This window comes from Chelonia mydas, chromosome 1 (assembly GCF_015237465.2).
Source record: "Chelonia mydas isolate rCheMyd1 chromosome 1, rCheMyd1.pri.v2, whole genome shotgun sequence".
Taxonomy (NCBI): Eukaryota; Metazoa; Chordata; order Testudines; family Cheloniidae; genus Chelonia; species Chelonia mydas.
This window is the reverse complement of record NC_057849.1, coordinates 255,237,542-255,254,944: the sequence shown is the minus strand read 5'-3', so window position 1 is coordinate 255,254,944 and position 17,403 is coordinate 255,237,542. Positions and strand designations below refer to the sequence as shown.

Sequence of the window (17,403 nt, the reverse complement as noted above, 5' to 3'; positions counted from 1 at the left end):
CCATTTACACCAGTGCAGCCGATGAAGTGAGCTGTAGCTCACGAAAGCTTATGCTCAAATAAATGTGTTAGTCTCTAAGGTGCCACAAGTCCTCCTTTTCTTTTTGCGAATACAGACTAACACGGCTGCTACTCTGAAACCTGTCATTTTACACCAGTGTAATTCCACTGATTGCAGCAAAATCACTCTTGATTTACACCAATGTGTGTATGAGCAGAATCCTGCCCTCTATCTGTATGAAGGGATCAATCACCAGTGAAGTGCAGCCTCTTCTCGGGTGGAATGTAATGGCTGTTTAAGAATGCACAGCAACATCCCACAGCTCTCCAGGTGTTTCAGGCAAGCAGTCTGTAATGACCCAGTTGGAACTGGGTCAGGAGAATAGAGGATACACCAAAGTGCATTGGAATCTAATGATCATGAGGCATTAGGGTGTTAATTCTCCTGCATTTCATCCAAAAGATGGTTGTTGGCACCTGTAAAGAGAGGTGCTTCCCCCACCTCAGAGAGCTGTGCTGGGCCTGGGGTCTGTTTGATATGTTGTGGGCAGAGGTGTGGTCTCTTGGAGTAGGGATGCCAGTCAGACCAGGTTGCAAGCATGAGGGAGTTAAACGAAGGCCACTAGTCAGGCTTGGTGGTGCAGGTTGAGCAAGTTTTGTTTCTCTGAGAGTTGGGAAGGGAGGTGGTTATGACTCTTCTTGGGGCACACAGGGCTGTTGCCAGCAGCCTCCAGTGCAGGGAGTCTTGCCTGTGCCAGCTGGGTGTTAGCTCCCTAACACAACCAGCCTGTCAGCCACTCAGGCGCTCTCCTCTGGGCTGTACGGGCCCTGCCTTTGCCCTGCAGGTTGACTATGAAGGCTCCCCAGCCTCTGAGCCTTCAAAGTGTCCCCCTGTGGTGTCCAGTCCCTTATCACTGGATACCCCCAGAAATCTCCATTCCCAAGGGAAGAATTATAGTAAAACAAGAGGACATTTATTTAAGAACAAAAAGAGATTCAATAGAAACAAGTTTGTGATGGAAACAAATGGCACCATACAAAACAAAATCATGAAATGTGAAGAAGGGCCTACACTTATTCACAGTTACCTTCCCCATCTAGTCAAATAGATGCTCAGCCCAAAGTTCAGGCATTTGCAGCATTTGCTGCCCCCAAGGAGCTAAGATCCAGTCTTCCATGAAGCACCCCCACTCATCGAGTTACCTCCTCAGTGAATGGGTGCAGAGTGTCTCTCCACCCTGTGATCTCCTGAATAAGTCTCTTGTCTTTATTCACAGACAGGGCGATCCCCTCGCCGTCCTGCCATCCTTTCCACTGCCAGTGCCAAATTTTTTCCAGTGTTTATACTTCGCTGGTTTTCCATTGACTTTTCTGGGTTGGTGCAAAGGTGGACAACTGAGCAATACAGGGTGACAACTTCCTCCCACGTGAATGGGCCATCACTGAGACACATTATTTCCTGGTGATTCACTTTCAATCCAAGGCCATAAGGGCGTGTTTTTCTGTATAACTACATTATTCCTTAAACATCACTCGTACACACATCTCACAATGATTATGAGTATTGATAAGTTACAAGCATTCAGTAGAGATCTCACATGCTACCCTTTATGGATAAAGACCATGAAAGCGGTGTATTAGGTGTAGTGAGTTTGTGAGGTCTGAGACAGGAGGTGCTTGTAAAGAACAGTGAACCCTTTCCCCATTGGCACCAATTGGCATCTGTGTCACAGTGGTGAGGCATAGTGAAGACGGCTGGACCAGTATGTGATGGTATGGGGGGCAAGCTGTATATTGAAACCTGCAATAAATAATTAAAGGAGAAGGTCACATGACCCTCATGGCCGTCACAGGGTTCCTCTCTCCTCGGTGTCTGGTTACATTCAAGGATCAAGTTCTAACATCCTGACTGGTGAATTATTAAACCTCCTTGTGGCATTCTCATCCCTTCACATCGGACATGTTTCTTCCTGGTGTCCTGCTGTGCCAGGCAGAGACAGTCTCAACCCATCTAGGTCCTTGCAATTGGATTCTTAGGAGAGTTTTGAGGACAACACATCCTCTGCCCACCAACTTCTCGATCTCTGGGAGCCCCTCGCCTCCCTGCAAAAGGCTGGTGAGATGGAGCAGTCCTACAGATCCACAATCTCCATCTATAAGGTGAGCTGTTACCTCCCTGCAGGCTGTGGAGTGAAAGGGCTGTTCCCAATTGGCGAGAGATGCATGGGGGTTGGGAGATCCTTCATAAAGGATTTAAAAGCACAAGAGAAACACAATGTTCTGTGGGGGAGATTAAATTAAGATTAATTGATTTAATTTGCTTTGAAAATCTGTGGGCCAGATCCTCAGCTGGTGTAAACTGCTGTAGTTCCAAGCCTCTATGAATCCTGGTCTGGTGTGAGAACAGACTAATGGCCGACAGGGTGCGTGGTGTAATTCAGCGCGGAACCCAGCGGTGCTGGGGCTAACCTTGGGGCATTCTGGTGTATTAAGACAGAGCACGTTTCCCAGTGAATCCCTGCTATGGGAGAGCTAGAGAGGCTCAGCTGGGGGGCTGTCCCAGAAGGGAGGGAGGGAGATTGTTTGAAGTGAGCCAAAAGGGTAGAGCAGGAAAGAAACAGGTTGAAACTGAGAAACATTTTGGCTGATCTTAGGAATCCTTTCTAGACAGTGAGGATCTACTGGACTGTGGAATATTCTCCCAGGGAAATGGTGGAAGCCCCATTGCTTGGGACCTATAAAACTAGACTGATCAAAGCCCTGGAGAATACACAGTGGGGAGTAATTCTGCCTTGGCAATGGAGGGGTAAATTACGTGTTACCTAATAGGAAAGACCTGTCTCAACACCTGTGTTCTGTGGGGGTGGGGGGGGCTGTATTGAAGGTGTCCAGGGACGGCATGTGATAGAAAGGTTTCAGAGTAACAGCCGTGTAAGTCTGTATTCGCAAAAAGAAAAGGAGTACTTGTGGCACCTTAGAGACTAGTCTCTAAGGTGCCACAAGTACTCCTTTTCTTTATGTGTTAGAAATTGGCCAGAGAGCTCCCCTGTGTGTGCTCTGCATGACTGGTGTGAAAATCTGTGTGTGTCTGAAGAGCCACCAAGGATTAGTGAGTACTGATATATGTCCAGGCCAATTACTGTCCCCCTCCGTGAATGCATGTTGTTACAGGTGTTTTTCTAGTTACAGGTGTACATCCGCCTGTGCGCACACAGCATGGGACCTGCTTATAATTAGCCTCTTACAGTGAATTTTGAGGGAAGAAAAAAAAACCCTTTCAACAGTAGAGAGTGCCAGTGAACGTAGACAAGTGTTAAAACTCTCTGGAGAATCAAACATGCCCAGACACTAGTTTCTCTGACCTCAAGTTGAGGGTAGATTAGTGGCTGTGCAGCTCCTTGCCCTAGTGACCAGATCGATCTCACTGGTCTCCGATGTACAGATCAAATTATACAATGCACCTTTTTGGTAAAGATGCTGCCAGGATCGGAGCTCTTTCTAAAAGAACCCTGCACACAACCATGCCCAGCTGGGTTGGAATGTACAAGGGAGGGTGCTTCCTTTCTGTGCTGGGCTCGTCTCCTCAATTTTGTGCAGTGCTTAAATCCCACATCTGAATTTCCAGACTTCTGCCCCTGCGTGGCGTGCAATAAGGGGTGCTGTGCACACTGCCCACCTTGTTAATACAGTAAATGGACCTATGAGGCTGGGTTAGGACTGCCCCATTACTTGACTCTTATCAACCTATGGGGCCCTGATGCTCATGACATGGTTGCCAGGAAGTGATGCCCATCCCTGAGGTAGGAAAGAAACCCACTAGATTCTGGGTGACAGTAATAGCATTTGGGAAAGTTCAGAGGGAAGGGCGAGCTCCTGATCACTCCACCCCGATGTTTGCTCTCAGCTAGAAGAGAAGATGCAAGCACTGGACCTCCCCAATGAGGAGGGTGTCTGAGCCTGAAACCAGAGATTGGTGGGATAGGTAGGCCGCTGCTCTGTGGGATGAATCACATAAGGAGGGCACAGGCCTCTTTCATCCTATGGGCATGCAGGAGGATCGCATTAACCTGTTGTGTTCTTTCACCCCTCTCCCTAACTCGGATGGATGACAGAACATCTTGGAGCAGTTTAACCCTGCCCTGGAGAACCTGGTCTACCTGGGCAACAACTACTTACGCACTTTCCACGGTGAGTGCTGTCTCGTCTCCCACCTGTGCCTAGTGGGGGGACAGCTGGGATTGTGTCCATGGGCATCGCCCTCAGTTGGCAGGTGGGGGGGGCGTCAGTCTGTGCTCCTGGGGCTGGTCTGAGCTTGTGGGTAGGCCAGAGGATAGGTGATGAGGACGGGAGGTGGCAAAGAAGGGACGAGTTGAAGAAAAAGGGGGCAGAGGACAAGGATGGAGCAGGGTCATTTAGGGAAGCTTTAATCCAGCTGCCCTCTCTCCTTGTATTTCTGCAGCACTCTCTAAGGCGGCGGAAGTCTATTTTAAGGCAATACAGAAGATTGGGGAGCAAGCCCTGCAGAGCTCTACCTCACAAATGCTGGGTAAGTTTCTCCAATGACCGTCTCTGGGAGGCAGGTCAATTTGAAATGTTGACCTCCTCTCCATCCCATCCCCGCCCCAGTGCTCCCATCTCACCGAGCGGCATGAGGAATGAAGGACCGCACTGGGAAAGGAGCCTGAGTCTCCTGCATGACAACCCCTGATGCGCTAGGCCCGGTGCGTGCAGCACTCCCAGCCCCCACTGATCCCGAGGCCTGAAAGCCGGGCTTCGTACATGGCCTTGCAGAGCACTGACCCCCGCAGAGCACTAGGCCCAGCCTCCCCATGTCCCACCCGCTTCAGAGACGGAAGCCCAGGCCTCCTGCTCTCCATGGTAGAGCAGCGCACGGAGCCCTGGGGATCGCACAGCCCTGGCTGCAGCATTCTGATCCAAGCGTCCCAGCTGTCATGTCACACACACCATGTTCCGCATCCTCCTGGCGCTGAGGGAAACTCTGAATACATGAACCAACCGTAACGACGCTGTGCTGCCTTAGTGAGTCTGCAGCCAGCCTGAATCGAGAACTCGGCGAGACGGGAGGCAGCCCCCATTCACCTGTGTGGGTTAACTCTGAAACCTAAAGATGTCAATTTAACTATTTCACTGCTGATCACGTTAACAAAAAGATCCAGCTGAACGTGCTTATCTCCCAGTCCCGAACTGTCTCCCATGCCTTCCTCAGACCCCCAGTTGCTTCCTACTCAGCAGCCCATCACTCTAACTACCCCCATCCGTCACAACTTATTCATACAAAAATTTGTGGCACATCTCAAACGGAAAACATGGGGACAGTGTAAACTAAATGGACTGTAATATCAAAATAAGCCACGTAGGGCGGGCGCCACTAAGCGTGCTAGCATATTTAATTCTGCATTCTTTACAAACAGGATATTTAATGTAGATGAAGCTGTCACCAAATTTTCAGCCTGCTGCCGCAGTGTCGTGCAGAATCCAGGGTCGATGTGGCTTGCTGTGAAGTACACAACGGCTTGCCCTGGGGCACAGATCCCAGCCTTCCAACCCCTTGCTAACTCCACTATGCAAGAGACTGGGAGACCGGGAGCTGGTACCACGGTTTCCCACCGCACGCTAAGCTACTAGCCCTTGGGTGTGGTTTATAACATGCAGATTCTGAGGGTAATCAGTGAAATCATAGAAAGGGATTGAGCAGCTGTTATAGAATGAAGCGAATTGGCTGAAACCCTCTCCTCACACCTTGGACCCAGCCCTAGCAGACAGCTTATGCATAGCGATAGTAGTTGGACTTTTGCACCAAGATAACGCTGTGCCCAGTCATCTAACAGTGGCGATTAGTGCTAATGGCCCCTTTGTTCTAACTCTGGGGGAGAATGATGCACACAAGGAGGAAGGTCTGATTATGATACTTTGATCTCTCTTCTTGAAGGTCAAATTTTGATACAGATGTCTGACACCCACAGGCATATGAACTCTGACCTGGAAGTAGTGGTGAGTATCTTGCCATGGCCCATCTCTACTGGGAGCAGCCTGTAGCTGTATGCTGGGCCTAATGGAGCAGTTTTTTATGGAGCTGCGGTGGCCAGATGCCACCTGTTGTTTCCATACCGAGTTTCGGGTGGGTTGCTCCCAGTTTGTGGTGAACAGAACTGGGGGAGGGGGTAGGGTTGCCAACTTTCTACTTACACAAAACCGAACACTCTTGCCCCCCCCCCCTTTGAGGCCCTGCTCCTTTTCTGAGGCCCTGCCCCCTCTCACTCCATCCCCCCCTCCCTCTGTCGCTCACTCTTCCCACCCTCACTCATTCACTCATTTTCACCAGGCTGGGGCAGAGGGTTGGGTGCTGGGGGTGGAGTGTGAGGGTTCCAGCTGAGGGTGCGAGCTCTGGTGTGGGGCCGGGGATGAGGGATTTGGGGTGTAGGAGGGGGCTCCAGACTGGGACTGAGGGGTTTGGAGGGTGATGGGGATCAGGGCTGGGGCAGGGGGTTGGGGCATGAGGGCGGGTGAGGACTGTGGCTGAGGTTGAAGACTCTGGGGTGGGGCTGGGTATCAGGGGTTTGGGGTGCAGGAGGGTGCTCCGGGCTGGGATTGAGGGGTTCAGAAGGTGGGAGTGGGATCCGGGCTGGGGCAGGGGTTGCGATGTGGGAGGGGGTGCAGGCTGCGGCTGGGGGTGTGGGCTCTGGGGTGGGGCTGTGGATGAGGGGTTTGGAATGCAGGTGGGTGCTCCGGGATGGGACTGAGGGCAGAAGGAGGATCAGGGCTGGGACAGGGGGTTGAGGTGTGGGAGGGGATCGGGGTGCAGGCTCCAGGTGGCGCTTACCTCAAGCAGCTCCCAGAAGCAGCGGCATGTCCCCGCTCCGGCTCCTACGTAGAGGCACAGCCAGGAAGCTCTGCGTGCTGCCTCGTCCACAGGTGCTGTCCCCGCAGCTGCAGTTCCCGGCCAATGGGAGCTGCAGAGCCGGTGCACAGGAGCCGGAGGTGGGCCATGCTGCTGCTTCCGGGAGCTGTGTGGAGCCACAGCAGGTAGGGAGCCTGCCTTAGCCCCCCTGCGCTGCTGACTGGACTTTTAACAGCCCGGTCAGCAGTGCTGACCAGAGCCGCCAGGGTCCCTTTTCGACCAGGTGTTCCAGTCGAAAACCTAGGAGGGGGATGTAATCTAAGCAGCATCCAGTTCTGATGTGCCAATATTTCCATCTCCCTCCCTGGTAGTGCTGTTGGTGGTGGGGGTAGAATGGGGAGGACTTGTGTAAAAACAAGGATGTTAACCCTTTCCCAGCTGTGCGGTTGTTATTGATATGACAGCAGTGTCTAGAGGTCCCAACCTACATGGAGAGACAGCCTTCGCCCCTGAGAGCTTTCCGTTTGGATAGACAAGACAAAAGGTGGGAGGAAAAGCGGTATCGACTCTCTGTCTGCAGGTGCCTGGCTAAGCGTGTCCATCAGGAGGCAGAGGAGTGGGGTTTCTCCTGGGCACTCCCTAACTCTCCCGTTTCGGGTCCTCCCACCCCCCACCTGTCAGCAGTGCCCAGTAACACCAGTTGCTAGGGGCGGTTTGTAACAACTTCTCTGTCACGTCTAGGCTCAGACGTTCCACAAAGACCTGCTGCAGCACATAGAGAAAAACACCAAGCTGGACATGCAGTTCATCAAGGTGAGCCCCAGTCCTTCCCTGTCCCTCCTGAGCTCTTTGCAGGCTGCCCCCTCCCTTACCCCTAAGCAGGGTGCTGGAGCTCTCTCCCCACACCCTCACTGTGCCCCTCCCTCCTTTGAGTCCCTTAGCACAGCTCAGGCTTTCACCTTCTCGCTGGTTTAGATCATTGTTTCATCCCTGAGGCGTTTTCAAGGATATTCCAGGCTTTCCCTGGGGCAGAGGTTGGGGAGTGTCTCTCGCCAACTGGAGAAAGAGAGACTTTCCTTCTGCCTAGCTGCCATGTCCTCATGGGCTGACTTGGCCAGCTCTCCTTTGGAGTTGCTAGGATTCACTGGGCTCCTAAGTCCCATTTTCAAAAGGAATTTACGCCCATTGACTTTCAATGAGATTTAGACTCCCCGCTTTAGAAAACGTTCCTCATAGTTTCTGGTCTCCTTCTGTGCTCTCGGCAGGACAGCCATCAGCAGTACGAACTGGAGTATCAGCACAGGGCTGCCAACCTGGAGAAGTGCATGTCGGAGCTGTGGAGGATGGAGAGGACTCGAGACAAAAACACCTGGGAAATGAAGGTGGGAAATGAAGGGGAGGTAAGGATGGCCCTGAGATGCAGGCGAGTCTGAATTGAGGAGAGTGGTCATCACAAGCTGATGCTGATGATGCCTCCAGAGCCCTAGATAGCTTCTAGCTTGTCTCTCCCTTCCTTAGAATGCAAGGGGGCGCTCCCTGAGATGCAAAAGACAGCAAGCTGACACACAGATAGGAGACATACTTTTTCACACAGGGTACCGTTAAATCTGTGGAACTCCCTCCTGCAGAATGTTTCTGAGGCAAACTGCGTGGAAAGACTAAAATAAGATTAGGGGCCAGATCCCTATAAATGTTGTATGCTGCTTCAGCATAACAAAGGGGTTGTAAAGGCTGATGACCCAGTCATGTGAGGGGAACCCTGGGTGTATGCCCCCAAATACTGCTCTGTGCAGACTCAGGGTGCTGCACTGACATCAATCCCTCCTCCGCTTGTCCACCCAGGAGAATGTGAGGCGCTTGCAGTCAGAGATGCAGGCATTTGTCTCTGAGAGCCAGCGGGCTGCCGCGCTGGAGGAGAAGCGCCGCTACCGCTTCCTGGCTGAAAAGCACCAGCTGCTCTCCAGCACCTTCCTCCAGGTGTACAGCAGGGTAAGGAGGGGGCTTGACCTGAGGTTGGGGGGAGGGACATAGCTATAGCCCCTTTGTCCTGCCTTGAGTACAGGGGACTGGACTAGAAGACCTCTTGAGGTCCCTTCCAGTCCTACATTTCCATGATTCTATGTGGGGATGTGTAGCTTACAATCCTTGTCTAAGAAAAGTTTCTTACCTAAAGCAGCTTTTCCGCATCACCAACCCACATGGTGGGGATCCACCGTTCGAAGATACAGAGAGCGCTGCCTCTTTGTCCACTAAGTGATGGTTCACAAGAGGCCCTTCTGCTTTTCTTTATACCCCTCAAAGTTCATTGCCTTTTCCTTAAGAGTTAGGATGACCCGCCGGGGTTCAGACTGCGGTATCCTGCAGTGTGCCAATGTCATGCTATTGCCCCATCCTCCTGATAACTGGTGTTTACCTCCAAGGCAAATTGTCTCTGGCATCATCATGCTCAATTGACATCATAGACCAAGGCAAGCAGGCAAATCAACATTCCTTTGTCTAGGACAAACTTGTTCATGAGGTCTGCCCCCAAAGCATAACGCATTTCTGGCACATGTACATAGCTCTTTACACACCGTCCATCACACGATGAGATTCATGACCGGTGTGTCACCAGCTTTGAGCTGATACTTCACACAACACTTGTCACAGATAAATGCCGTGACAGCAGTGTGTTGGGGTAGTGAGTATGTCAGGCCTGATGGGAGTTACAGAACAGTCGGCCCTCTGCCAATCAGGATTGAGGGGCTCGTAGAGTGGCGAGGGTGTCTCACCTGCCTCAACCTGCGGATGGCAATGCACTTGGGTACAGGTTGCAGCTTGTTTTGGGTCCTCACTCTTTAATTTCCCCTTTCCCCCTCACAGCTGGTCTGCTCCCATTCTCCCCCTGATCTCTCCTCTCTCTCTTTCCCCAGGCTTGTGGCATCATCCAGAGCAAGGTGCCAAAGTGGAAGGAGCAGTTGGAGGCCAGCCGCAATCCAAGCAGCAGACACTCCCCGAGCCTGCTCAGTGCCTCCCATGGCCAGGGGTACCCGTCAGGCCGCCTGACTCCCAGCCACCTCGACATGGTGAGAAAAATGCCAACAAATGATCTGTCCAGTAATGGGGGGGTGCCTGGGATGGCCCCTCCCAGGGCCGAGATCCCAGAACAGAGGGTCAGCCCAGCTTTTTCCCAGGGTCTGTTATTTTTTGAGGGGTGGGAGGCAATCCCCTGTGTACCCCATTTATCTATACCTCCAGGCCTCACCTGATTTTCCTCCCTTGGTAGCATTAGCTATACAAGACGAGGTGTGGGGGCTGGGTGGGGAAAGCTTGGGGGTGGGGAAGGATACAATCCTTTAGGGACCAGGCTTCTCTCGAAGAGAGATCTCCTCTGTGTGGTGCTCACGCTCACCTTCATTTCCTTCCAACAGCCTCAGAGGCCTCTGGGAGATTTTGGCTCAGTCATGACTGGACGTAGTTCAAGCCCCTTCCCCCAGGAGCCTGCAGAACTTCTTAGACCCTCTCCTCAGCCAGAGCCAACCAGGAGAGGTCTGCAGAAGACTTCATCTGCTGGTAAGACTGGGTAGATGGGGGTAGTGGTGTGAGGCTGGTTGTACCTTATTTGAGCAGGTACAGGCTGGATTTGGGAGGGACAAATCTGTCCATAATGCATTTGTCCCAGGGTGCACTTGGGCACCTGTTCTATGCAAGGGCGAGAGGGCAGGGTATATGGAGGGTGGGGGTGAAGGCCACAAGTGAATGAACAGGGAGCCAAACGGGCAGGGGCAGGGCTCCTTTAGGGAAGCTGTGTGAGTGGGATAGGGAAGCCCAGGTCCTAATGGACAATGGAGGCTTCTCACTCCTTCAGTGGTGGGTCCCTCCTAGCCAGGCTGGGATCTTGCAGGGGGAGTCTGGGGTTGAAAGAAGCCCTCTGAATCCTCTCACGCCTTGGCGGCTCCTGGCAGGCTCACTCTCCGCCAGCCAGCGCTCGCGCTCCAGCTCCTTCGGGGAGCGGGCAGGAGGAGGCAGCAACGTGTTTAGAGTCCAGACAATTGTGCCCCACTCTGCTGGCACCAACCGCACCTTGCTGGGGTTCAACCTCGGGGACATCATCACGGTGCTGATCCCAGAGGCGCAGAACGGCTGGCTGTACGGCAAGCTAGAGGGATCATCCATGTAAGTGCGCTCGGCCTGTCTCCGTGGCGCTGGGCTAGAGGGGGGGTCTTGGCGAAGGCAGCAAGCCAGCTGTGAAGAGCTGGGCTCCAAGGGTTAATGCCCTGCCCTCAAGCCTTCCTGCTTAAAAAAGGCAACGCCGGTCGCTGTCTAGCCGAGGGGTTTCTCACTTACATGGGCAGCAGCTAGTGCTCCGGCACAGTGCTTGGCACCACGTGGAACAGTTACCGAATGGCACAACAGGTGCTATCCCTGGCCTGGCATCCGATATGGGGCATGGGTTACTGGCAACGTGGGGCAGGGTGTGGGTTGGAATTTGTGGGGTGCCTGCTCGCCATATAGTTCTTACCCAGATGCTGCCTTTCTGTTTGAGGTTCATTAGTCCCAGCTGTGTCTACCTTTGGAGCAGGGGAGTTTCCAGAAGAGAGTCCCAGGGGAGTCTCCAAAACTGTCCTCACTTTCTGGAGTTGGCCTTGTCTCTGTCCAAAAAAGTGTCCAAAAGGAGCCCCCTCCCAACAGTGCAGGGGGAGCTCTCCCAGGAAAACCCAGGTGCTGGTGGCTTAGTAAATGGTGCTCTTTCCTCTAAGTCGTCCCTGAACGAAGGCCCTGACCTGGTGCTAGTGGGGGTCCACGTGCTGCTGGAAGTGCTGTTCTTTCAGCTCAGACGCAAGGCAAAGGCTCGGTGACTGGTGGCCATTTTAAGATCTCATCATGGCCCTCCATGCAATGGGCGTGTTTGCCCCTGTGCCCTGGCCAGACTCCACGACGTAAGGGAAAGGGAATGCTAAGAAACGTGTTGCTGCAAAGGCTCATTGTCCCCTCTGTCTCCGGGGCCTTAGGAGCGGCTGGTTCCCCGAAGCTTTCGTAAAGCCCCTGGAGGGAGTAAGAGACCCGGAGGAACTGCCCACCAGGTATTGGGAGCTGCTGAAGTGCATGTTTGTACATCTTTCACGCAAGTGTGTGATGCACTGTCCTGTGTGGTGCTGCCCATCAAGGCTACGGCTCTTGAGCACGCTCAAGAACTTGTCTGAGGGCCATTGGCACCCTTGGACATGGCTTTTCTCGATTAAACTGTGACATGTTGCTCCCTTTACGGCTCTCCCAATAAGGGCACAATATTTCCAGAGGCCTTTAAATCTCTAGTTAGGTAAATCCTAGGGGTACATATTCCGTGTGGAAACCGACATATTCCCTCTGGAGAGATCCTGGGAAGGGGGAGGACCCAGACCACATTTGCTGTATGGAGAGACCCCAGAGCACTCTTCCCCAGAGCTGGATTCTGGCCTTTTCTTCTTCCTTTTCTTCCTGGGATCTCTCCTTTCCGCTCTTGTTCAGGTCCTTCCCACTGCGGAGCAGTCACAGCGTGGATGGCCTGGATTGCCCCAGTGTCCCATCAGCAGGAAATTACCGACACAACGCTGCCCCGCCCCAGTCACCAAGCCCTTCTCCAGCCTCACGTGGTGCTGGCAGCTGCCGGAGCAGCTTGGTTAGCGCTGCTGCTCCTTCGGATTCCAAGGTGAGTGGGCGCGGTGCTATTCTAACCTGAGCTAAGGCAGTGAGAAGGGATCTGTGGGTTAGGGTGTGTCCCTCAACCAACACTGACCTTCGCTTTCACATCCTTTCTAATTATGAGGATAGTTAACCGGTTACCAAGGGAGGCTGTGGAAACCCCCATCACGGGAGGGTTTTAAGAACAGGGTGGACAAACACCTGTCAGGGATGGTCTAGGTTTAGTCAGTGCCTCAGTGCAGGGAGCTGGACTTGGTGACCTCTTGAGGTCCCTTCCAGCCCTACATTTCTGGGATGCCATGATACACACCCGCTCCAACCAGGCTTAGCGGGAAGGGAAGGGTCATCCTGACCTCACTGAATCACAGATTTCATCCATCTCTCCCATGCTTCTGGGCCTCTTTAGTGCTGCTGCTGGTCATCCATGAATCCACCCTAGCTGATCTCAGCTACTCTGCTGGGCATGGGCTGCTTTGCAGCTACTCCCGTCCATCCCTTTGCACCTACCTGCAAGATGAAGTCGTCTTCAGCACAGCTCCTGTCCATCTGTCCCTAGCAAACTCTGTGCTCTATCCCGTGGGAGAGCCCTGGCCTCTGGGCTCCTCTCACTTCTTCCCTTTATTATGCAGCAGGGGCCCTTCAGTTCACTCCTCTTCTCCACGACATCCCAGCCTGGTTTCTGGTGGCTCCGGGGTGGAAGCTCTTTCTGCTAAAAGTAGGACCATGAGTGATGGAGCTGGGCTGGAGACCAGCTGACAGAGATGCCGACCTCCTTGCCCTGATAAGGCTAGGGATAGCTCTTTTGGGTGCCTCTTCTAAAGGCAGCTGAGGATGGGGAAGGGTGAATAAAAGCCTGGGAGCAGAGGGCCCGCATTTGGGTCTCAGCAAGGTGGGGGATAGAATACAGAGGCTTTCACCCAATTTGGACCCAGAATGGGGCAGGAAGGCAGGGTGAAGGGCAGAAATGTGTTTGGATGGCACAGGGGATTGGGGGATGGGATTTGGAGCCTGTCCTCTCTAGGTGATTGGTTCCAATCCCAGGCTGGAGGGACCTGGATGGTTCAAGGGATTGAGAAATGGAATATGTAGCTTTTCACCTCTGGGTCTGTGGTTCTGGTGAAGCCCCAGTCTGCCCAGCTTGGGGGACTGGGATGTGGACATGTAACCTACCCCCTAAAAGTCACTGGTTCCAATCCAGACCCAGGCTGGGAAACTGGACACCTCAGGTAATCGAGGAGTGGGAGCTTTTCTCCTCTGGCTCTGAGCCAGCTGCAGGTCAGCAGTCAATGAAAGTCAATCCCAGCTGATGACTGTGGAGCAAGCTGTGTGAAATGAGTTGGGGTCTTAATCCAGCGCCTAGTGGGGCAGATATTTGCATCACAAGTCCCACTATTGCCAGTTGTTATCACTCCCTTCGGGGGCTCGGCAGGTACCGGGATGAAATGGGCTGTGGCACCTGAACTCTCCTCTCCTCTCCGGGTTGGTCCCTCCAGGGCAGCCCAGAGGCCATTTAGGGCCGTGAATGTTGGGATCTTGCTGTATCTGTATATTCTATGAGTAGGGCCCTACCAAATTCACGGCCCATTTTGGTCAATTTCACAGTCACAGGGTTTTAAAAATAGTAAATGTCATGAGTTCAGCTATTTAAATCTGAAATTTCATGGTGTTATAATTGTCAGGGTCCTGATCCAAAGAGGCATTGTGGGGGGTCGCAAGGTCATTGTAGGGGGGGTTGCGATGCTGCTACTCTTACTTCTGCACTGCTGCTGGCGGCGGCGCTGCCTTCAGAGCCGGGCAGCTGGGGAGCGGCAGCTGCTGGCCGGGAGCCCAGCTCTGAAGGCAGCGTCACCGCCAGCAGCAGCACAGAAGGAAGGATGGCAACACCATACCAAGCCACCCTTACTTCTGCGCTGCTGCTGGTGGAGGGTGACATGGTATGGTATTGCCACCCTTACTTCTGTGCTGCTATTGGCAGGGTGCTGCCTTCAGAGCTGGGTGCCTGGCCAACAGCCACTGCTCTCTGGCTGACCAGCTCCGAAGCCAGTGCAGACATAAGGGTGGCAATATCATGACCCCCCTGCAACTCCCTTTTGGGTCAGGACCCCCAGTTTGAGATATGCTGGTCTCCCCTGTGAAATCTGTATACTATTGGGTAAAAGCACATAAAAGACCAGATTTCACAGTCTGTGACCTGTTTTTCATGGCCGTGAATTTGGTAGGGCCCTATATATGAGGCTGTAGGAAGCATGCAGGGGGCGGGAGATGGTATCCCAGGCCCTCCTGTGATCAGAGGGGGCATCTCTGGCCATGCTGGCCTGTGAATTCTAGTGCCAGTTTCATTTGTTTGCTCTTTGCTGTGCTCTGTGGATCCTAAACTCCCATGATCAGAAATGCACCCTCCTCCCTGAGAAAGAGAGGGGGGCCTGGGAGCCTGTGTGTGGAGGGACAAAATCCCCTCTTCCCCCTGCACAGAAAGGGGGATATTTGTTCTCTGCAATTCTCCTTTAGTGGGATTTTTCAAAAGCACCTAAGCTATTTAGGAGCCCAAGTCCAATAAATGGGAATTGGAGACTGGGATATGGAGTCTATCATCCCGTTAGTGGGACTTGGGCTTTTTAATTGTTTAGGTGCTTTTGAAAATCCCACTGTGTGTGTGTGTGTGTGTGTCTCTTTCCCTCCTCCACCCTTTGTGCCTCTCTCTAACCTGCACAATGTGCTTGCTCTCAGCTTTTGACCCTTTATCTCGTTTTGTTGCAGAAGTCAGCTGTGCAGGAGCAGCCCCCAGAGCTCTTCCCCCGGTAAGTGAAGTCTGGGATCCCTGGTGGTTTTATCTTATTGTTTGGAAAGTCCTGGAGAACTGGGGAGGTGCCTGGGGAAAAGCAAGTGTGGTACCAGTCTTCCAAAAAAGGAAGGAAGGGTGATCATGACAATTACTGCCCTGTTGACTGACTCCTATCGCTGTTAAAATCATAGAACAATGAATGAGAGGAAGGAAAAAACACTCAGGCTCTAGAAAGGCCCCCCAGGCTCCTCTCTGGCCTCTCCTGGGGGAACTGCAATAAGAGCTCTCAGGTTGAGGAGATGATGAATTGGGTCCCTCAGAACTGCCCATTTGGAAGGGTCCAAAGGGAGGGAGTAACTAAGAGCAAATTAGGACAGGAAAGTCAGGCCAGTGAGGGCTGCTGGATCATCACTTAGTCTCCAAGGGAAGCGGTATGGAAACCCCATCGTGAGGGACACTAAAACTATTCTGGACGGGCACTAGCAAATGTACCATAGTGAGCAAGCTGCACCAGCCCCAGGGAGATGACAAGGTGGATCTGACAGGCTTTTGCCATCTCCTCTCTGTCCTCTGAACCTTTCTGAGAATACAAAGTGGGGTGAGCTCTCTAGTGGGGGATGGGATGGGCGACTGGCAGGGCAGGAGGCGACTCTCCGAAATGCTGCCCAATGGTCAAGGCAGATTGAAACAGCAGGGGGACCTCTTGCTTGCCCCAGCCAAAGGGCAGGGGGAGAGGAGGAGCCGCATGCCCAAGTCACCTCCCTGTTCTCTCTTATTTGAACCATTGCTTCCCCCCTCCAACTCCTCCTCCTTCACTGGCTAATTGCTCATCTTGTGAACTGTGCCAGGGTGGAGGAGGGGTTCCTGTCCAGGGAGAGGGAGGGGAGTGGCTCTACCAGGAGGGGGTGAAGAGGAGAGGGAGGGAATGGCCCTGTCAGGAGGAGGTGAGGGGGGGCAGTCCCATGCAGGGAAGGAAGGGGAATGGACCTGTCAGGGGGCATGAGGAGGAAGGTTACCAGGAGAGAGTACGGGGATGTATTATAATTAATGGCATTGATAACTTGCACCTAGTGGGCCCCCATCCGAATGAGACTGTTTCCCGCTCTCAGCAGGGAAGCTTTCCGCTGTCCCTGCAGCGGGTCCCCATAACATTCTCTGTGACGGGGCCCCTGCCAGGGCCCCATGGCCGGGTGGTACTGAAACAGGCTTTCCTGAGCCTTAATTTCTCCTCTTGCCTTTCTCCTTACAGCGGCACCAACCCGTTTGCCACAGTAAAACTGCGCCCCACCGTCACCAACGACCGGTCGGCACCCATCATCCAGTGAAAGGAGGCCGTGGAAAGCAGCGGATTCTGGGGGGTTGACAGAAGCAGAAGTGCTAGAGAAACACAGTCCTTTCCCATTCCTGGGCCACCCTGACCTCGGGTTGGCGCTAACCTAGTGCAGTTTCTCAGGGCACGGCCCCAGCGGTGGAGCGTCTCTGTTTTTACTCCCTGTGTCTGGCGCTCTCCAGCAGTAAATAGATTCCCTGGTTTTCTTTGGCGTTCTCTTTGGAGTGACATGTGTGATGCTGGTCATGCTGAGTGGAAGGCGTCCCCGGGATACCAGTGCTGGTAGCGTGGGCAGGGGGTTGCTTATACCTAAGCACTGGGAACTGGAGGAGGGCATGGCTCTCGTTGGTCTGTGCACCTGCGCTGCAAGGGGCGCTATTGGCAGGGGAAAAGGAGAACCCTACCCAGCCCCTACTCTCTTTGTTGTAAAGCACTGACGATTATTTGGCCACTGAGCAGATTCCTGACCTACGTTTGGGGTTAGGTCCCTGCTCGATGGATCAGCGGATAACTGCACGGCAGGGGTCTTCTCCTTTCGGCCCCTCGCCCCAGGGCCTTGGGCAACTGGCCACTGAGTTTCCAAGAGCTTTGTGGGGAGGCTGCCTGCCCGTTCGCAGTGCCCTCTCCTCCACCCTCTTGCTTGGTAGCCCCAGGGTTGGATTAAGATGGGAGGGGAAACCCAGCTGCGCAGCCTTGTTTGATTCTGTACATAATAACAATAATATATTTTTTAAATAAAATGGAAAACACAACCTCCTTGTGCGTCCTGGTT

General features: G+C 53.2%; 1 protein-coding gene across 1 annotated transcript; it reads left to right on the top strand.

Annotated features, from left to right (window-relative positions):
- The first annotated feature begins 62 nt into the window (after nucleotides 1-62).
- BAIAP2L2 (BAR/IMD domain containing adaptor protein 2 like 2) lies at nucleotides 63-16,669 on the top strand. Its single transcript, XM_037881423.2, has 14 exons — nucleotides 63-2,159; nucleotides 4,112-4,187; nucleotides 4,459-4,545; nucleotides 5,950-6,011; nucleotides 7,600-7,671; nucleotides 8,124-8,240; nucleotides 8,701-8,847; nucleotides 9,771-9,923; nucleotides 10,269-10,410; nucleotides 10,803-11,013; nucleotides 11,850-11,921; nucleotides 12,346-12,526; nucleotides 15,277-15,317; nucleotides 16,551-16,669. The coding sequence occupies exons 1-14, from the start codon at nucleotides 2,121-2,123 to the stop codon at nucleotides 16,624-16,626; spliced, it is 1,476 nt and encodes a 491-aa protein (XP_037737351.1). The 5' UTR covers nucleotides 63-2,120; the 3' UTR covers nucleotides 16,627-16,669.
- The last annotated feature ends 734 nt before the right edge of the window (nucleotides 16,670-17,403 follow it).